This window comes from Herpailurus yagouaroundi, unplaced genomic scaffold (genome assembly GCF_014898765.1).
Source record: "Herpailurus yagouaroundi ecotype Mexico unplaced genomic scaffold, PumYag 195, whole genome shotgun sequence".
In the NCBI taxonomy this organism is placed as follows: domain Eukaryota; kingdom Metazoa; phylum Chordata; class Mammalia; order Carnivora; family Felidae; genus Herpailurus; species Herpailurus yagouaroundi.
Window position 1 is genome coordinate 3,769,322 of NW_024412426.1, and position 22,254 is coordinate 3,791,575.

General features: G+C 40.0%; 2 protein-coding genes across 5 annotated transcripts in view; one reads left to right on the top strand and one right to left on the bottom strand.

The window, feature by feature from the left end:
* INTS7 (integrator complex subunit 7) overlaps positions 1-19,475 on the bottom strand; it is a 95,634-nt gene extending 76,159 nt beyond the window's left edge. Inside the window, exons 1-3 of the mRNA XM_040446391.1 lie at positions 19,234-19,475; positions 5,743-5,872; positions 4,779-4,925 (exon numbers count right to left, since the gene is read on the bottom strand). Of these exons, the coding sequence (XP_040302325.1) occupies positions 4,779-4,925; positions 5,743-5,872; positions 19,234-19,327 (371 nt within the window). The 5' untranslated portion in view covers positions 19,328-19,475. The remainder of the gene's footprint in view (positions 1-4,778; positions 4,926-5,742; positions 5,873-19,233) is intronic.
* Positions 19,476-19,653: 178 nt separating this feature from the next.
* DTL (denticleless E3 ubiquitin protein ligase adapter) overlaps positions 19,654-22,254 on the top strand; it is a 49,009-nt gene continuing 46,408 nt past the window's right edge. For all 4 annotated transcript variants that reach the window (XM_040446394.1, XM_040446392.1, XM_040446393.1 and 1 more), the window contains exon 1: positions 19,654-19,830. In XM_040446394.1, coding sequence (XP_040302328.1) covers positions 19,779-19,830 — 52 coding nt within the window. In that variant the 5' untranslated portion in view covers positions 19,654-19,778. The remainder of the gene's footprint in view (positions 19,831-22,254) is intronic.

The window sequence follows — 22,254 nt, forward strand, 5'->3', positions numbered from 1 at the left end:
AACAAAAGAATGGGCAAGTGATTTGAACTACTCCCCAAAAAGAGAGAGAAAAACCGTGAGAAAAAGCTCAACATCATTACCATCAGGGAAACACAAATCAAAACTGCTACGCACCCATCAGAATGGCTAAGGTAGAAGATAAGACACACCAAAGGCTGGCAAGAAGGTGAAGTAACCAGAACTCACATACTGTTGGTCAGAATATAAAATGGTTACAATCGCTTTGGAAAAAGGCTTGGCAGTTTCTTATAAAATTAAATATACACCTACCCTATGGTTCAGCAATTTCACTCCTAAGTATATATTTGTCAGAAAGGGAAGCATGTTCACAACAGGTCTTGGACAAGAAGGTTCATAGCAACTTTACTTATGATAGCTGTAAATTGGAAAGAGCCTAAGAGTTCATCAGTAAGAGAACAAATAAACTGTTACTGTCACACAATGGAAAAGTACTCAGCAATAAAAACAAACATGTTAATGACATACAAAATGGATTAATATCAAAAAACGAAAAGAAGCCTTACACAAAAGGATACCCACTGTATGAGGCCACTTACATGACATTTGAAAACAGATGAAAACTTATCTAGGTAACAGGAAAAACTCAGACCAGCAGTGGCCTCTGGGGAGGTGGACGAGAGAAGTGAGTAGGATGGGGCATGAAGGAATATTCTGGAGTAAGTTCTATACCTTGATAGTGGTTGGAGTTACTTGAAGCATCTGTCAGTACTCAGTAAATTAACTGACATTAAAGAACCAGATAACCCTGTAAACAAACTGAACTCTAGCTAATGATACGCATGCTAAAGTATCCAAAGGAAAGTATACGGTCTGTAATTTACTAGGAAATGCATTAGAAAAACTTTTTTGCTCTTTTGTTAAAATTTATAGTAAAGTGTTACTGGAAAAGAAAGGAATCTACATTTTAATATATTTAGTCCCAAGTCAAACATGTCATTTAAATTTTTTTATTGACAATTCATGCTTTTTCTTACATAAGCAGTAAATGATATGGTGTTTGTTACTTGCTGAAGCGCAAAATTTGTTTTCTTTATAATTTCTAAAATATTGTATTTTTATATTTTTTTAATTTTATTTTTTTTAATTTACATCCAAATTAGTTAGCACACAGTGCAACAATGATTTCACAAGTAGATTCCTTAATGCCCCTTACCCATTTAGCCCATCCCCCCCCCACAACCCCTCCAGTAACCTTCTGTTTGTTCTCCATATTTAAGAGTCTCTTATGCTTTGTCCCCCTCCCTGTTTTTATATTATTTTTGCTTCCTTTCCCTTATGTTCATCTGCTTTCTCTTAAAGTCCTCATATGAGTGAAGTCATATGATATCTGTCTTTCTCTAATTTTGCTTAGCATAATACCCTCTAGTTCCATCCACGTAGTTGCAAATGGCAAGATTTCATTCTTTTTGATTGCCAAGTAATACTCCAGTGTGTGTGTGTGTGTGTGTGTGTGTGTGTGTGTGTGTGTGTGTGTGTACACCACCTCTTTATCCATTCATCCATCGATGGACTTTTGGGCTCTTTCCATACTTTGGCTACTGTTGATAGTGCTGCTATAAAGAGTGGGGTGCATATGTCCCTTTGAAACAGTACACCTGTGTCCCATGGATAAATGCCTAGTAGTGCAACTGCTGGGTCGTAGGGTAGTTCTATTTTCAATTTTTTGAGGAACCTCCGTACTGTTTTCCAGAGTGGCCGCACCAGCTTGCATTCCCACCAACAACGCAAAAGAGATCCTCTTTCTCCGCATCCTCATCAACATCTGTTGTTGCCTGAGTTGTTAATTTAGCCATTCTGACAGGTGTAAGGTGGTATCTCATTGTGGTTTTGATTTCTATTTCCCTGATGATGAGTGATGTTAAGCATTTTTTCATGTGTCAGTTGGCCATCTGGACGTCTTCTTTGGAAAAGTGTCTATTCATGTCTTTTGCCCGTTTCTTCACTGGATTATTTGTTTTTTGGATGTTGAGTTTGATAAGTTCTTATAGATTTTGGACACTAACCCTTTATCTGATATGTCATTTGCAAATATAAAAGATTGTATTTTTAAAACTTTATAATGTAATATTAAATAATACACTAAATTAAAAAATACTTTTTTACTTTAAGTCATTTCTTATATGATGAAAAAACAATGAAATCATGAAAAACATTTCTAAGGCTATTCAAAAATGTTCTATTTTTGTGAAAAGTGTTTGATATTCTTGTATTGATACTACAATTTCAGTTTTGAGTTATTATAAAAACACTTTTTTTTTTTTGGTTTGGTATTTACAATTCTGCAAACTTTACAAAACGATCGGATCACCCCTTATTCCCAATCATCAAGCTCTTTATCCTCTTCCTAAAGTGCCTACGCCAAGAATGTTTTCAAAACAGGTCCCTATATTTGGCAAAAGCATCTGAGGCCTTATCTATCTGAAGACCTTCTTATTGTACTACATTTTATTTTTTTTCAACGTTTTTTATTTATTTTTGGGACAGAGAGAGACAGAGCATGAACGGGGGAGGGGCAGAGAGAGAGGGAGACACAGAATCGGAAACAGGCTCCAGGCTCTGAGCCATCAGCCCAGAGCCCGACGCGGGGCTCGAACTCACGGACCACGAGATCGTGACCTGGCTGAAGTCGGACGCTTAACCAACTGCGCCACCCAGGCGCCCCAATTGTACTACATTTTAAATGGCAACTGGATTCCATAACATTCTTAGCTCAAATTTCTTTTAGTACTTTTTGCATCAAGTGTTAATGTTGAAACCTATTACTTCAATCTGAATTTTTTCCCTTTAAAGTGATCTAAATAAGTAAATCCTCTCTTTCTGGAAGCTTTCTAGAAATCTCTGGTTATTCAATGAAGAACTGTGGCAAAGCCCAGTTACCATGACTTAGAAAGGGCAAGCATGCAAAATGAATGGAATATTCAAATATTAATCTATATTCTTCTCAAAATATTCAAACTAGGTCTAAATTATTTATGAAATCATTCCCCTATTTACATTCTATTTTTTCTTTTTTTTTTTTGTCTTCTGATCAAAATAAATAAATAAACAATGTATACATGTGGAAAATAACTCAAACATTACAAAACCACTCGGAAGTCTCTTGTAATCCATAGCCCAATGACCCCTGACAAAACTCATCACTGTTAACAGTATATATTCCTTCAGATTTTTTTCTGAGCCTGTATAAACACATATATTAATATTATAGACAAAAATGAGTTAATAAAATGAACATCACTTGACTGTTTTTTTTAACTTAGTATCTCTATGTTAAACACATACTTACTTCATTCTTTAAAAGGTATACAGTGGTCCATAAATTAACTATTCCCATATCGACACATCATTTTTCACCTTTTACAAAAATGATACTATGATCATCTGTATACATATATCCACCAACTTTTAAAAATGATTTATAGCAAACAATTTCTGTAAGTGAATTTGCTGAATCAAAAGGTAAGAATATCTTGGGTCTGGGTAGTCAATTAAGCATCCATCTAACTCTTGATTCGGCTCAGGTCATGATCTCACGGTTTGTGAGACTGAGCCCCACATGGGGCTCTGTGCTGGCAGCGTGGAGCCTGCTTGGGATTCTCTCTCTACCCCTCCCTCACTTGTGTGTGAGTGTTGACTCTCTCTCTCTCTCTCTCTCTCTCAAAAATAAACAAAAAAAAAGGTAAGATATCTTTAAATCTTTTATATATGGTTTTTAAAAGATAAAGCCAATTTACTGTCTTTAAAATATCACACTGTGCTCAAAATTTAATCACTCAAAAGGCAGAGGAATGACAAAAGCACTTAATCCTGAACAAGAGGGAAGCGCTGGCTCCTGATGGAAAAACTTAGGGAAAAAGTGATATCCTAGGCTTCCTGGCTAAAAAGAGGATTGTCTGAACAAGGCAAGTCAGAAATGAGCCCTATAATTTAGGAAAGTCAATTTCAAAAGTCTAAACATTACACATACATTCCATAGACGGCAGACCTAAAAAGAAAATATGGTTGAAACTGGATAGAAGGCTTATAGTATAAAATTCTGACAGAATTAAAAAAAAATTTTTTTTAGATGCCAAGAAAGAAAAGGCTGAACAAGCAACAGTAGTTGTATCTGGCATTCTCCAAGGGGTTCAAATACAAATGACTGCATATAAAAATGAGCACGTAACAGGGGGGCCTGGGTGGTTTAGTCGGTTAAGCATCCGACGTCAGCTCAGGTCATGATCTCACAGTTCATGAGTTTGAACCCCATGTCAGGCTCTGTGCTGACAGCTTGGAGCCTGGAGCCTACTTTGGATTCTGTGTCTCCCTCTCTGTGCCCCTCCTCAGCTTACTCTCTCTCTCTCTCTCTTTCTCTCTCTCTCAAAAATAAAACATTAAAAAAATTTTTTTTTTGAAAATGAGCACATAACCACGGATGAATACAAAAACTGACTTGAAACAGAACAAAGTCAGGAAGAGCTCAAAATCAGCTGAGGCTAAGCTAGATTCAGATCCAAGCTATCTGATCAGAACACCAACTTAGGAAAAGGAATGTTTCAAACACAGAAGTTAGGCAATAATTCACAACCAAACAGTATCATAGATGGTAACTGAAAAGCATGTATAGATTGGGATGGTTACCACATTTCTGCCTGGAGTCTTAATTGAAAAAATAAATTAGTACCATCCAAAATGAAAAAAGTATATATATTGCCTTTCTTGAGTACATAATTACAGCCCAAAGAATCTTGTGGATTCATTATAGCAACAGAGTATACCGGAGTGTGATGGCTCTTGCCACAGGATCGTTACTATGAATCACAGAGAAAATTCTCTTCACAAATTCATCCACATTTAGAATCTTCTCCAAATGCTTCTCACTCTGTTGAGTAACTTTAAGGACACACAACCTCAGGAAATTGTTTCTACGAAGAAGCAGAGAAAAGGTAAATGAGACCACCTTAGGAAAGTAATATTTAATTAGGAATCAAAGCAACACATGATTTTAAATGTTAGCAATGGGGCAATGTTTTTCAATCTTATCATTTTTTTCTCTCATCACTAAAAGAGTTGAAGCCTATGCTTTGAATACGAAGCATAAGCAGTTAGCAATGCCTACAGTTCTGAGGCCAGACACCAAGAGGGTAGAATCAGAAAGAGAAGCTGTAGCGATGAACCTCATCTCTTCAATTGTATTATAACCATGGCCGGGAGCTCAGATGGTCTTCCTCTTCTAGCAAGCTAATTCTACAAATCTCTTCTCCTTCAAGTCTGACTCGGTGTGTATATAAGTACCTGAGTGCATGAAAAATGGTGGAAAGAAGTAGGAGGGACTGGTGGGGAGAAAACAAACCAACCAACCAGCAGGGATTTATCCAGTGCTCCCATGTTTTAGGAACCTCACAGTAATATGCAATCTTGTGTTACAAAATATTAAGTCAGAAACTTCTCAAAACAACCTGTATAAATCACACACTTCCAAAATATACAACAATACATTAAGATCATCTTAATTTGATTTATCCTGTTCCCCAAAGAAGTACCCTCTGACTTGTGACTTCATTTGTGCTTAAAACACCATTATATTTCACACCAAAAAGTGTTGCAAACTGCCATGTGCATCCACTAAAATGGTCACTGACCACGTGGAAGTCCTAAAGCGCAAAAAGAATAAAGACCACAATATTAAACAAAGAAACGTGAACAAATACTTTAGGATGCCGAGGCTTTAAAAAGACTTACCCAACTCTGAAAACATCAGCTAACTTTAGGAATGCAGAATTGATGAGAATAGGGAATGGATACTTCTGAAAGAGCCTGGGAAAGCGAACAACTGCTTCACATTGCTCGCCAAGCTTGCCAGATCTTAGTCCTACAAAAAGCACGAAAACAGAAGAATAGCTTACAAATCTGCGGTTACAACAAGGCAAAAATAGCAAATACCAACACAGCATTCCACAGTAAAATTACTTATACCATAAAATAACATTCACAACAATTAGGTAAGTTACAATTGTAACTCATGATCTTTTATAAATAATAGGCCAGATAGTAATTTGGTAAACTGTCACTTTTAGATATAAACTAATGAAGAAGAAACAATTTTTTTAAAAAAAGGTTGAGTAGTTTAAGAATATTTGGAACTAATCTTTGACAAAGCAGGAAAGAACATCCAATGGAAAAAAGACAGTCTCTTTAACAAATGGTGCTGGGAGAACTGGACAGCAACATGCAGAAGGTTGAAACTAGACCACTTTCTCACACCATTCACAAAAATAAACTCAAAATGGATAAAGGACCTGAATGTGAGACAGGAAACCATCAAAACCCTAGAGGAGAAAGCAGGAAAAGACCTCTCTGACCTCAGCCGTAGCAATCTCTTACTCGACACATCCCCAAAGGCAAGGGAATTAAAAGCAAAAGTGAATTACTGGGACCTTATGAAGATAAAAAGCTTCTGCACAGCAAAGGAAACAACCAACAAAACTAAAAGGCAACCAACGGAATGGGAAAAGATATTTGCAAATGACATATCGGACAAAGGGCTAGTATCCAAAATCTACAAAGAGCTCACCAAACTCCACACCCGAAAAGCAAATAACCCAGTGAAGAAATGGGCAGAAAACATGAATAGACACTTCTCTAAAGAAGACATCCGGATGGCCAACAGGCACATGAAAAGATGTTCAGCGTCGCTCCTTATCAGGGAAATACAAATCAAAACCACACTCAGGTATCACCCCACGCCGGTCAGAGTGGCCAAAATGAACAAATCAGGAGACTATAGATGCTGGAGAGGATGTGGAGAAACGGGAACCCTCTTGCACTGTTGGTGGGAATGCAAATTGGTGCAGCCGCTCTGGAAAACAGTGTGGAGGTTCCTCAGAAAATTAAAAATAGACCTACCCTATGACCCAGCAATAGCACTGCTAGGAATTTATCCAAGGGACACAGGAGTACTGATGCATAGGGGCACTTGTACCCCAATGTTCATAGCAGCACTCTCAACAATAGCCAAATTATGGAAAGAGCCTAAATGTCCATCAACTGATGAATGGATAAAGAAATTGTGGTTTATATACACTATGGAATACTACGTGGCAATGAGAAAAAATGAAATATGGCCTTTTGTAGCAACGTGGATGGAACTGGAGAGTGTGATGCTAAGTGAAATAAGCCATACAGAGAAAGACAGATACCATATGGTTTCACTCTTATGTGGATCCTGAGAAACTTAACAGGAACCCATGGGGGAGGGGAAGGGAAAAAAAAAAAAAAAAAGAGGTTAGAGTGGGAGAGAGCCAAAGCGTAAGAGACTGTTGAGAACTGAGAACAAACTAAGGGTTGATGGGGGGTGGGAGGGAGGAGAGGGTGGGTGATGGGTATTGAGGAGGGCACCTTTTGGGATGAGCACTGGGTGTTGTATGGAAACCAATTTGACAATGAATTTCATATATAAATTTAAAAAAAAGATAATAAGCAAAAAAAAAAAAATAAAGATGCATGATCAATAAAAAAAAAAAAAAAAGAATATTTGGGGCCATAAAATAAGTCTCAACAAATTTAAAAGGACTGAAATCATACCTTGTTATGTTCTCTGACCATAATGGAATTAAGTTAGAAATCTCTAAGAGAAAAATATCTAGAAACTTCCCAAATATTTGGAAATTAAAAAACTTATACATAAGCCATGGGTGAAAGGGAAATTAGAAAAATATCTTGGGGTGCCTGGCTGACTGAGTCGGTTAAGCATCCAACTCTTGATCTTGGCTCATGGTTCATGGGATTGAGCTCCACATTGGGCTCTGCACTGACAGCACGGAGCCTGCTTGGGATTCCCTCTCCCTCTCTCTCTGCCCATCTCCCGCTCATGTGAGTGCCCACAGGCACTCTTCCTCTCTCTCAAAATAAATAAGCAAAAAATAAACTTCACAAAGAAATGTCTTCAACTGAATGAAAAAGAAAGCACAACCTAAGGGAGGCAGCTAATGCAATTCTTCAAGAAACCTAACACTAAATGCTTTATATTAGGGAAGAAGAAAGGTTTCAAAGCAATGATGTAACAAAGGGGCCAAGATAATTCAATGTTGAAAGGATACTCTTTTTAACAAACTATCCTGGGACAACGGAATATCCATATGCAAAAATAAATAAATAAATAAAACCTTGATCCTTAATTTGCACCATACACAAAAATTAACTCAAAAATGAACCACAGGCCTAAATGTAAGAGCTAAAATTATAAACCATATGAAGAAAATACAGAGACAATCTTTATGAGCTTGGGTTAAGCAAAGACTTCTTAGATAAAACACAAAAAGCATAAACCATAAAATAAAAAAGTATTAAACTCCATCAAAATTAAAAACTTCTGCTCTTTGGGGTGCCTGAGTAGCTCAGTTGGTTAAGCGTCCAACTTTGGCTCAGGTTATGATCATTCGGTTCATGGGTTCAAGTCCCACGTCAGGTTCTAAGCCGACAGCTGGGAACCTGGAGTCTGCTTCAGATTCTGTGTCTCCTTCTCTCTCTCTCTCTGTCTCTCCCCCACTTGTGTGTACTCGCTCTCCCTCAAAAATAAATACACATTAAAAAAAAAAAAAAAACTTCTCTTCAAAAGATACTGTTAAGAGAATGAAAAGACAAGCCACATACCAGAAGAAAATATTTAGAGGACACATATCTGATAAAGGACAATGCGGAGGCCACTTTTAGGCAACAGGCTCGACCAATGGAAACCTGAGTAAGGTAAAAGGGTCCATGGTGACTATGGAGCTGAATGCAAACAGGAAGACCCACCTCAAAATATCCATAAGCCCTAGCTGACCAATGGGCTACTTATGACGAGGCACAAGTACCAAAAAAGGAAAATTCCGTATGTTCCCATGCCTCTTCACTTCCCACCCGCTTCAATCCAGTCCCCCAACTTTGCCTACTCGCTTGTCTCTCCTTTGCTATCCTGCCCCGAAGTTCTCTTGCAGTGTATTCAATAAACTTCTATCTCCTTTGTTCTGCCTCGGGTGAATTCTTACACCACCCACATCTCCAGCCTCTACCCTATAGGGTCACTCCACAGACATCATCCATACTTCTTCTGCCTCAGTAAGACGACAACCCGATTTTTAATTTTTATTTATTTAATAATTTTAACGTTTATTTATTTTTGAGAGACAGAGAGACAGAGTGCGAGCGGGGGAGGGGCAGAGAGAGGGGGACACAGAATCTGAGGCACGCTCCAGTCTCCAAGCTGTCAGCACAGAGCCCGACGTGGGGCTCGAACCCATGAACTGTGAGATTGTGATCTGAAGTCATATGCTTAACTGACTCAGCCACCCAGGTAACCCTAGAAGACAACCTGATTTATTTATTTATTTTTATTTATTTATTTATTTTAATTTTACATTTATTGATATTTGAGAGACAAAGTGAGACAGAGCATGAGCTGGGGGCGGGGGGAGAGAGAGAGAGAGAGAGAGAGAGAGAGAGAGAGAGAGAACAAGACACAGAATCTGAAGCAGGCTCTAGGCTCTGAGCAAGTGTTCAGCACAGAGCCCCATGCGGGGCTTGAACCGTGAGATCATGACCTGAGCTGAAGTCAAATGCTCAACCGACTGAGCCACCCAGGCACCCCACAACCTGATTGTTTTAAATGGGCAAGATATGAAGAGAAATTTCATTAAAGAACAAATATAAATGGCACACACATGCAAGTTAACAGATGTTCAACACGGCTGGTCATCAGGGAAATGTAAATTAAAAACCACATCAAGATGGCACTACATACCCACTAGAATGGCAAAAAATGTTATGACAGACAATAGCAAGTGCTAATGAGGCTATGGAGCAACTATAACTCTCATATATTGCTGGTGGGAATACAAAACTATACAACTCCTTGGAAAACAGTTTGGTTGTTTTTTATAAAGGTGATCATTTACCTACTGTCCACTCAGCAATCCTACTTCTAAATATTTACCCAGGTGCATTGAGAATATTCGTCTGTACAAATACCTGTATTCAACTGCTCACAGTAGCTTTATTCATAATGGCCCCCAATTGGAAAAAACCCAAATGTCCATCAACTGGTGAATAAACAAACAAACTGTGGTCTATCCACACAAGGGACTACCACTCAGCAATAAAAAGGAAACAAATACTGCTTCATGCAACAACATGGGTAGATCTCAAAATCACTAGGCTAAGTAAAAGAAGTCAGACCCAAAAAAGACTACAAAACTTTAAGACTGTTTTATAGGACATTCAAGGAAAGGCAAAACTTTGGGACAGAGAACAGATCAGTAATTGTCAGGGGCTTGAGAGAGACAATTGACTGCAAAGGGGTACAGGGAAAGTTTTTGGGGTGAAGGAAATGTTTATATCTTGTTTTTGTTTTTTTTTTTAAGTTTATTTTGAGAGAGAGAAAGAGAAAAAGAACAGGGAGAGCTTGAGCGGGGGAGGGGGAAGAGAGAGAATCCCAGGCATGCTCCGTGCTGTCCATGCAGGCTGGATGTGGGGCTCGAACTCACTAACCGTGAGACCACAACCTGAGCCGAAATCAAGAGTCAAATGCTCAACCAACTGAGCCACCCAGGCACCCCAGAAACATTCTATGTCTTGACTGTGGTAGTGGTTTCATGACTGCATGCATTTGGTGACTTTAATTATACATAAATTATACCTCAATTAATCTGATTTTTTTAACGTAAAAAAAAAAGCAACCAACAAATTACAAAGTTAATGTTCAATTCCTGAAAAAATATTCATTTAGAATGAGTATCTTAATATGGTATTAATATAATCAGCTTCAAATATTTCTTTCTTTTAGTATTTTAGCATTTACAAAATGCTAATTATATATATCTAAATCTGGGCAAGAATAGGGGCGCTACAATCTCTCTGTTCAGTAAAGTCTGCCCGCTGTTAGAAAATGACAAAGAAAATACTCATCTGAGGACTCTTTACTGGGTCTGACTACGCTTCAATACAAAAGACAATCAGAGTAAATCTGCACAGGCAATTCCTACAACGTATTAATGGTTTGAGTTTTGTAAACGCACTCTTGTTGGTTATTTGGTACTTGGAATATATTTCCTTGTAGGAAAAAAAAAAAGCACTGTCAGCACTCATCATATTCCAGAATCCAATAACAACTTATAATAAAAGTTCCCATGGGAAAATTAATTCAAATTTCTAATTGAGATATTTAGAACATATCCCTTCTTTGCCTGCTCCCCCTTTCCTCTGCCCCCCACCTCCATACATAGAAGAACTGCCACTAAAGCTCTAGAACTCTTCTCCCAACCAAACACACCTTGCCAATGGAAATGTTCTGGGTACCTGGCAGTGGCTCATGTAGGCTTAAAAGCTTTTCTAAAGGCCTGACTTGACAGAGGGTTCCAGAGACACACACACAGGGCAGTAAAGACAAAAGGGAAGGGGAGATAAGGAAGGGCAAGTCTGAGGATGCAGGTGAGAGTACAGAGAAGTAACAGATATGTTTGTGCATGTGTGCTAGGGGAACCTATTGGGATGATGCACAGCCATTGAACTTTTTTCCTCCTCTTCTCTCTGCCAGCAGTTCAGTGACGCAAAAGGGAGTAAAATTCTGTTTGTAACGAATTAAACCTTGGTTGGGATGAAAAACGTAAAGTAGGAGGCAGCCCACGTAGAGGGAGTTTCCTGACAGAATATGATCTGTTTTACATTCCCTTAAAAAGCAAAACCACAGATTACACTGATTTGTTTAAACATGGTGATTTAAAATGTACCAAAGATAATTTTGAATTTGGCCAGAGAAATGTTTTGATTTCTCTAATACTGTCTAATTTTATTTCTTTAAGATAAAATAGACCCTCATTCCTGTAACACAGCCAACCAAAATAAATAATTAAAGAAGAGTAAATTTCTTGCTTATTTTCTGATGTAAGAGCTTTTGGAAAAAGGAAACAAGAAGCTAGGTTGACTCTGAGGGACAGAAGCTAAGATTCAAGGGAAGAGGAAAATGCACGAAGACCTAGGATTTGGCAACAATCCTGAACTGGGGCTGTGGTACCCATCTTGCTTGCTCTGGGCCAGTTTCAATTTCATAATAAACCAAGCACCTGAAAATAGGCACTCAGCACAATCAGATCATGTAAGAAGGGCTGTTCACTTTATTTCTGTTGCTAGCTACAACCAACCTGAGGAAGAATGCCCTGATCATAAGACCAATGATCGTGAGAATGCCACTATAAAAACAGACATTAAGGTGTAGGGATGTGATTGCTGTTTCTACATCTTTCTTTGTATTCTCCCACCAAAGAAACGGAGCTCTCCTTCTTTTTTATTTTTTAAATGTTCATTTTTGAGAGAGAGAGAGAGAGAGAGAGAGCGAGCGAGTGTGCACGCACGAGTGGGGAAGGGGCAGACAGAGAGGGAGAGAGAGAATCTCAAGGAGACTCCACACTGTCAGTGCAGAGCCCGACAAGGGGCTCGATCTCGTGAATCATGAGATCATGACCTGAGCTGAAATCAAGAGTTGGACACTCAACTAAATGAGCCACCTTTTATCTCCATTTTAAAGAAGACACAGGCAAAGACTAGTTAAGCAACTTGCCCAAGGAACAAAAGCTAATAAATGGCAGATGCGGGATTCAAGTCCTGGCAATCTGGCTCCAGAGCCTATGGTCCTAAACTATTAAGCTAAAATACATCTCTAGCACGCAACTAGAGAGTAGAAGTTAAGATATAAAAAGGGATTATTTGATTATGATTTTAGAGTGCTCTAATTCTGAGGGATAACAAATTCTAGGGAACTGAGGAAGAATAACATAAATTATGGTAAACACGGGGGTTGTTATGTACATGAATCAAGTTTTCAAAACAACATACATTTCCAGGCAGCATGTATCAGTCAGAGTTCTTAGCTTCAAGCCATACAAGCTAACTGGCTGATTAGGCAGAACATGAGTTTATTAAAAACCTAATAAACAGTTTTGAGGCTAAACAGCTAAGAACACCTAATGCTGCACTGTCAGACTGATGAGACGAGAAGTCTTGTTGCTGGGAAACTCGGGATGCAACTATTGGCTCTGCTGGCATCCAGGAACGCTGTAGCCATTGCTGCCGTTACTGTCCACTCACACCGCAGCCACGGTCACTGCCAGGGCACGGAACTGTGAGTGTGCCCTCAAGTACATCTTCGTGCATTGCTAACCTCCTGTATCACAGAGCCCGGAGGAGGTCTCTCTGACTGGCAGAGCTGAGTTCACATCTCGCGCTTTGCAAAGTTAACTAGAAAGGTGACTTTTGGCTTCCACTCTGGTGAGACAGGGCTCTTGGTGTGAGTCATTCCTCAAGCACAGGAGGAGCGATCACAAGATGTTAAGTGACCACCAACATGACTAATACCCACCACAAAGAACACTGCTAATACACATTACCATCCAAGCACGTTTTAAGAGAGTTTGGTATGTACGTTCGCTTTAGCTGAGGGGTGAGGATGATTTAAAATGGAACCATAACACATATGTATCTTGAAGTGTATTCATTAAAAATGGGGGTAGGGAAGAAGAAATACCAACATAAGTATGCACCACACATTGTAAGTTAACCTAACATCCCACAGCTTAATAAATTGATCATGGCAAGTCTCAGTAAATTATATTTAAAAAGCGGGAACAGAAACAACAGAAATGATAGTCAACTCAACTGATAATGAACAATAAAACATCCTTCACCCAAATTTCATAAATTGTCTATAACTGTGTATGGTGGGATGTATGCAATACTGTACAGCCAGAATAGTGATTCAGAATCATAAACAAATTAGTTTTATTTTATGAATACCAACTTTCAGTAATATTTAATGATGCAGTTTGTAAGTTACAAAATCGTCAAAATAGTAGCTCTTACCCACATATAAAAATGAGTCTATGGATTTCAGTAAGAACTGAAGAAAGGCCTTGGGTTTTTGGAATAGTTCATGACCCATCAAGTAATCACCAATCAGGATTTGAGATGTTAAGACTTTCCATTCCACGTGACCTTCTTACAGGTCCACCTCTTGATACTCTCAGACTAAATATGGTCTGGTGGTACAGATTCTCAAGAGAGAATCTGGTTGACTCAGTGTGGGTCACATGTCCCCTTCTGAATCAGTCAGTTCTGGCATGGAATGGGTCACCTGGTACAGACTTTGTTGCAGAGGCCTCTCTCTTGAGTAGGGGATATGGAGATACTTCCACAGCCTCGTATTTGTTTATCATAACACCAACTACGTCTGTGCCAAAATGGACAGTGTAATAGCAATCTGTGGTTTTCAGTCTGAGAATTCACAGGTTTGGAATACAGGTGAGGTGATAGCATCTAAGGGGAAAATAAGGGAGAATAAATAGTCGTCCTGATTTGTATCAGTTTTCTATTTCATAAATTTTTCAAAGAGCACGCCTCAAAATTTCATGCAGCAGTAAGTTCACCAACACCTCAAGTAGCAACTCCATCTCTTATATTTCCTCTGTTCCCATAGCCCAGCTGCAAGAAAGGGAACCACTCCCTTCCTGGTTGCTCTTTCACCTCATCCTTTCCAAGGCCAACCTTACAGGAATCAGGCTGAGTGATGTGATTTAAAGGACACTCCTTTTCACTCAGGGTGAAGGAGATCTTGCATAGGTTTTCCTAAACCATTAGGACACTTTCTGTCAGTTCAGACTATGCAGAAGTTATATTAATGAGAAAGTTATACTGATCAATGTAAATGATATATGTCCTTTATAATGCCTGGATTAATGATTATCCATATTCTGAAATGTGGCAGATAAATTTAAGTTATACTTGATTATAACATTTAACTCCGTATGTGCTTAGTCTTCACAGCTCAGTCAGCATGGTTATCAACTAAAAACTCTAAAAAAGGGACATACCACCGAAAGACCTCTACAAAGCAGCTAGAGTGATCACTAAAAATGTAAACCAATCTCATGTCAGTCCTCTGCTTAAAAATTTTCAGTGTCTTCTCAATGCACTTGGCATAAAATCCAAACTTCTTGTCCTGACTAACAAGGCCATACATGATTTAGCCCTGTTTCCTTCTTAAAGCTGTGCTGTTCGCTAATATAGCCCCAAGTCTAAGTACAGTGACTAACACAATGTAGGCGATCTGTAAATATTTGCTGAATGAATGAATGGCTATCACCTGATTATTTTTCTGTGTTACTAACTACATCTGGAAGGAATGGACTTGTGTCAGCTTCAAAATGGCATCCACTGGGGCGCCTGGGTGGCTCAGTCGGTTAAGCGGCCGACTTCAGCTCAGGTCACGATCTCGCGGTCCGTGAGTTCGAGCCCCGCGTCGGGCTCTGTGCTGACAGCTCAGAGCCTGGAGCCTGTTTCAGATTCTGTGTCTCCCTCTCTCTGACCCTCCCCCGTTCATGCTCTGTCTCTCTCTGTCTCAAAAATAAATAAACGTTAAAAAAAATTAAAAAAAAAATGGCATCCATTTATTCCTACAGAGATCAGAAACAAATAGCTTAACTGCCATGCTTGCTCAAAAGGCTCAGAACAAAGTGCAAGAAATCATAAATGACATCTCCCAAGTGTGTATCTTAGGACACGAGTGCCACAGATATTTCCTTTAATGGAGTTCAAGTGTCACATCTGTACATCTAACTGCCTACACAACCTCTCCATTTGGATGACTAAGAGACGTTTCAAATTTAGCAGTCCCAAACTGATTTCACTTTCATCCACTCAGTAAATGGCAATACATACTTCTAGTAGATCAGACCAAACACCTCTAAGTTTCTTCCTGACCACTAATTCTCACATTCTCATCACATTCATTAGCTAATCTTACTGGCTCTACCTTCAGAATGTATCCAGAATCTCAGCACTTCACATATCTTCACTGAAATCACCCTGGACCAAACCACTATTTTCTTCTTCCTGGATTGTGGCAATTGCCTCACTAGTTTCCTCACTTCCATCCCTGGCTCTCCCACTTCAATGTACTCTCAACACAGCAGTCAGACTGATCCTTCTCAAAATTAAGTCAGATATGCCACACCTGTGCTGAAAATTCCCTATGGTTTCCCATCTCAGAATTAAAGCCAATCATTTCAATGGCTTGTATTGCCCTACACGAACTGGCTCCTGGCTATCTTTTTATCTTCAATGTCTATCACTCTGCTCCAGAAACAGCATGCAAAACAGGCTCCAACCTCAGGGCCTTTGCACTTGCTGTTCCTCTATTTGACCAGTAAGGCCTGTTCCTCACTATCCAACATAAAATAACAAACCAGGGGCACCTGGGCAGCTCAGTTAAGCGTCAGACTTAGACTTAGGTCATGATCTCACAGTTTGTGGGTTCAAACTCCACGTTGGGCTCTGTGCTGACAGCTCAGAGCCTGGAGCCTGCATTGGATTCTGTGTCTCCCTCTTTCTCCCTGCCCCTCCCCCACTCACATGCTGTCTCTCTCAAAAGTAAATAAAAGTAAAAAATAAATAAAATAACCAACCCCAATCCCACACCCAGTTTTCTCCTGCCCCCTCCATTAGTTTCACTTTTCTTTACAGTATGTATCACTACCTGTCACAATATATGCTTACTATATTTGCTTATTGCCTGTTTTCTCTGTCCCAAATATAAGCTCTACAGATGCAGGGGCTTCATTTTGTTTTGTCACTGTTTCCCTAGTACAAAGCCTGATGAAATAAGTTGTGTGTGTGAATGTGAGTATTTTGGGGGGTGCAAGGGAGGGACATGAAGAGGGGCTATGGACTAAGAACCTCCTATTAAAATACTTGAGAAACTATTCCTTGGAATACAATTTGGGGAACTCTGGTCTAGACGTTTGGGAATTAAAACAAAGTCAGAACTTGTAGCCTTCTGACCCTATGACCTTTGGCTCATAAAACAGAAATACTTTAACAGATATAGGATGAAATGACTCAATAGTTAAAATACTAAACTATATTCTAATGAAACTGGCCATTCCTGTAATCTAATTTCATAACAGCTTTAAAAGGGGAGCATGGTGAAGCGAAAAAGAACAAAAGTTTTGTTCTTTTTTTTTTTAATGTTTATTTATTTTTAAGAGAAAGAGAGATAGAGCACAAGTGGGGGAAGGGCAGAGAGCGAGGGAGACACAGATTCCGAAGCAGACTCCAGGCTCTGAGCTGGCAGCAGAGAGCCCAACGCGGGGCTCAAACTCACCAACTGTGAGATCATGACCTGAGCCAAAGTCGGACCCTCAACCGACGGAGCCACCCAGGCGCCCCCACAAGTTTTGTTCTTATATTGTTCAAATTATCTTTCTGAGCCTGAGACATCTGGGGAATACTCACCTGGGGTACTGCTGGGAGACTTGAACACGATCACTTGCTTAATACCCAGGACTGACTGCCGGTTTATAGTTAAACACTCAATAATCATGCATTTATTTCTTACAGATATGAAATACCGTATGCTATATCAACTTCTAAAAAGCAAAAATTGTGTTATATATTTTTTAACACAATGTCAAATTTTTAGGAATTCTAGATTTCTCAACTTCTTCAGAGCCTGATCCTGATCTTTGTTCTACAACCACTGTCCTACTGTCATGAAATGAGCCCACCTGGACCAGAGTGGTAGAAAATGTCTTTAGAATTGGTAGAGTTATTAGATATCCAGACCTGCAACTTTCACTGGGAAATAGGGAGGAATTTCCAGAATGAAAAGATTATGTGGTGTTTAAAAATCACATTTACTATTATAATTTCATATTTCATAGGGGAAACAGCTCACGACTTTGGTAAGAGAAAGCAAAGCCCAGCATCATTTTCTTGGCTGATGAGGATGTACTAAAGATAATGTGACTCAACCAAAGGAATTATCTCATTGGAGTGCTGTGACATCTTTATGTTGATCAAAAGAAGTTAAAAGCTTTTTCTGATAAACTCTTATCTAGACCTACCTACTAGAAATGTTTACAGGTTAAAAAACAAAAAAACGAAATCCCAAAAAGTTGACAGAGTGTCCACGTCAGAGAGCTGGGAAATGGCTCAAAGTGGACTTAAAGACAGATCCTTCTGGGGCGCCTGGGTGGTGCAGTCGGTTAAGCGTCCGACTTCAGCCAGGTCACGATCTCGCGGTCCGTGAGTTCGAGCCCCGCGTCAGGCTCTGGGCTGATGGCTGGGAGCCTGGAGCCTGTTTCCGATTCTGTGTGTCCCTCTCTCTCTGCCCCTCCCCCGTTCATGCTCTGTCTCTCTCTGTCCCAAAAAATAAATAAACGTTGAAAAAAAAAAATTTTTTTTTAAAAAAGACAGATCCTTCTAAGCTGTAGTCCCAATCCTCGATAAAGTATACATTGGCTCTGGTCAATGAAGAATTAACTGTATACCAGGTGACAAAACGTTTCCTCCATTCAATAAAAATCACTGAAGTACACTGAAAGAAAGGTTTAATACTTTAGTTCTTTACCGTCAAATATTTGCCTTTGCCTCCCACATCCATCTCTAAGAAGGCATATCTCTTTAGCATTTAATAAAGCCTTCCTTTGCATACAATTACATCAATACTTACAACAGTCTTGCCAGCTCAATGGTACTGAACCCACTTTGGAGACAAAATACCTAGGTTAGGTGAACTTAGGTGACCTGTCCATGATAATAAAATTTGTGGCACTGTAATTTCACTCAGTCTAACTCCAAAACTCCTTCGACTACACCAAGCAGCCCTCGCACCTCTCATCCCTTCTCCGACAGGAAAAGAGAACTCGTGGAATTTACAAAAAAAAAGGGCGATGCTTTTTGGATTTTTTAGCCATATTTAACCTGCCTAGTAACCCGTAGGTAACAGAGTTACAGAAATAAAATACAACGCTATAAAGTGGGTGTAAGATTATTATTTAGCACTCCTGGTGAAGACCTTGTCTCAACTGAACGTATTGAAAAACAATTTCACAATTTAAATTTACATTTTTACAAACCGCTTGGAAAATCGGGGAACCGTGCCCTCAAGGGATCAAATCGGGCCCATCACTGGAGCTCGCTACTTGTTCAACTGGTGCAAAGCCAAGCCAGCAACGTTGCAATTTCCCTGCAATCTACCAGAGCTGCAAAAGCTCTGGATTCACCAAAAGCATGGGTGCCCGCCCCCGCCCTCTCTCCCTCTCCCAGGAAAACTAGGCGCATGCGCCTGTCGGGCGGTCACCACCGCCTGGTGGCGCCAGTGCCCCCCACACCCGTTTCACCCGCTCAGCCCGCTCTTTCGAATACCTTTGTCTAATTCCATAAGGGCAGAGTTAGCATCCAGCTCCTGTTCGCCATAGCCGGCATCTGCCAGGAAAGACTTAGTTGAGTTTGACGCCATGACCCGAATAGTTACTCGACAAGCCTATTTAAAAAGATTGCAAACTCTGCCCCAGCACCGCCATCTTCTTCCACCACCTCGCGGATTTTTCCTCCGCGCTATGTCAAGCCCTGTTACGCATGCGCCCTGGTCTCCCCGCCGTTCGCCAGCGCCTCTGCGGCCCCCCGCGCAGGCGCTCAGGGAGCTCCAGAACTCTGGGTTCCCGCGGCTCGGAGAAAAGGAGGCGGGGATTGGAAGGGGGAAGTGACTCGGAGGCGCCCGGACGCCGCGGCGAGAGCCAATCAGAGGGCGTGACGTCAGTTTGGCGGGGAGTTTGGTGGCCGGGGCTTACAGTGGCGGGAGTTGGAGGCAATAACTAGTCGTGTTCAGAGGGGCGCAAGCTACGATTTCTGCAGAACCTAGGGGCATTTCCACGGCTTTTCCTGCAGTTGAACCTTTTCCTCTGGCCCAGATGCTTTTCAATTCGGTGCTCCGCCAGCCCCAGTTCGGCGTCCCGAGAAATGGTGAGTAACGGCCCTAACCGCTACTTGTTGCTGGCGGGCTTCACCTCCCCCGAACAACACCGCGGACCAAGGCCGACTCCAACTCTGTTTCCCAGCCCCCGAGTTCTCCCACGGCCAAAGTGAGTTCGTGTTAGTGAGAACTACTGAAGAAAGCTGCACTTTCCTGTCCTTGGGACACTTTTAATCGTAATCGGGAGTTTTTAAATTGTAATACGGGCCGACGGAGGGAGGAAAGTTGAATCGGCTGGCCTTCTTTACGGCTTCTGTCTATATTGCACATTAACTGGACAATGCGTGCCTTTGAGTGTGTTTGTGTGCGGTTTAACAGCTTTGTGAGATCTTCAAGACTCATTTACGGATCCATTTGTTAATTCATTGATTCATTTGTTGTAGAACTTTAGTAAGCCCTACTGTTTGCTGTATACGCTGGTGAATATGATTCGCTATTAAAGAACTCAGTCAAGCAGAGAAGACAGAACATCTGCTTCCAGCATGGTCAAAAAAAACGTTCCCCCTGATTACTGCATGTGCATAAAAATTCGAAATTACACAGTGAAAAATGCCCTTAACCACATCCCCCAGAGATAATCACTGATAGTAGATTAAAGTATATTATTACAAATGTTTTTCGATGCCAAGGTAGTATGTATTGTTATTTACAGAAATGGGATTGAAATGCTTTGTTTGTTTCGTTTTTCACTGTAGCGGTATAACTTGGGGATGTTTCTGTGTTAGTGGTATGTAGAAATCCAACTTACTCGCTACAGTTGTTGGGGTTCCTTAGGTTAAAACATTGGCAATAGGAGTTTTGAGCTCAGGTTTGAGTATCATCAACCTGAATGAAACTTTCTGGTAAGTTTCTGACCAGGGAGTTACTACCCAGACTGAGGTTGGATAGAAATGAAATCCCATTCATTTAAAAAGTGACTAGGTCTTCTTTCCCCCTTGACATCATGTGGAAAACAAAAAGAATCTGAGAAGGGAACTTTTTATATTATTAAGGCAAAGGTCTAGGAAAAGGATATTGAGAAGTAGTAGACTGAGGAATAGTCCCTCAGTTTCTTGCCCCCATTCTGAACTTTGTGCCATCCTTACCTACTTCCCCCTTGTATATTTTTCTGATAGTACTCGAAATGCCCCTCTCTGACTCGCCTGGGACCTTGCTTAAGTACCTTCTCTGTGCCCTGTGTCCTGAGTGGCAGTACTGCCCAGTGGATAAGAGCTCTATCTTTGGAGTTAAACTGCCTGAGTTTTAATTCCAGCACGAGTCCTTACTATCTGTGAGACCTGAGGCAAGCTATTGGGGCTATATTTAGCCCCTATTTTGTAACAGATTTTTTCCTCATTCTCTCAGTATATCTGTCTACTTCCCCTCTCTCTCTCATTCACAAATACTCATTTATTGTTATGTGTCAGACTCTGAAATTCATTCATTGTTATATACTATGCACTGAATTTTGTGGGACCTTCTTTCCCCTTCCATGTTGGCGTTCCATTCTAGGCCCCTTTTCTCCTTCTGCCTACTCCTATGGATGATCATAGCCACAACCAGGCCTTCTTCCCCTACTACCTGCAACCTTCCATTCCCTATACTTTACATCCATTCCTATAAAAGCTGTGTGAGTATCTTCACCCGGCAGGCCAGTCTCACAAACATCTCAGACTCAAGTACTCAAAACGGAACTTTTTTCTCAAACCTGCTCTATTGCCTACTTTAGGGAGTTGTCCCATTATTTGAAACTAGTGTTCTTAGCCAGAAACTTAAGTCAATCAAAATTCCTCTGTTGTCCACAAGATACAGAAAGTTCTCTTAAAACCTCTTGAATCTGTCCTCTCTATTCCCACTGATTTTGCCTCATCAGTGTATCTTGGATCTGTTCTATGCTTACCATTCCATTTCCACTGATAACTTCTTGTCTGTACTAAATAACAAGTTTCCTAAATGGTCTCTTAGTTTCTCTCTCTCCAGTTTATGCTCCACATTGCTGCTAACAGTCTTTCTAAAGTGGACATCTGATTACTCCTCTATCTATTTTTAAATTGTTATCTGAAAGTTTTTATCATAGGTTTAAACTTACTGAAATTTTAAAATAAAAAATTAAAATGTATCTAATAGGATATAAAAACTAGTGATTTGATGATCACATCAATCATTTTTTAAAAATATGAACAAACTCTTTAACTGCCATATTTTATATGTACAGTTGAACCTTGAGCAACATGGGGGTTAGAGTCATCAATGCCACGCAGTCAAAATTCCACCATAACTTTTGACTTCTCCACAGCTTTACTAATAGCCTCCTGTTAACTGGAAGGAAGCCTTACCAATAACATAGTTAACGCATGATTTCTATGTTATGCATATTATATACTGTATTTTTACGATAAAACTAGAGAAAAGTTATTATTAAGAAAATCATTAGG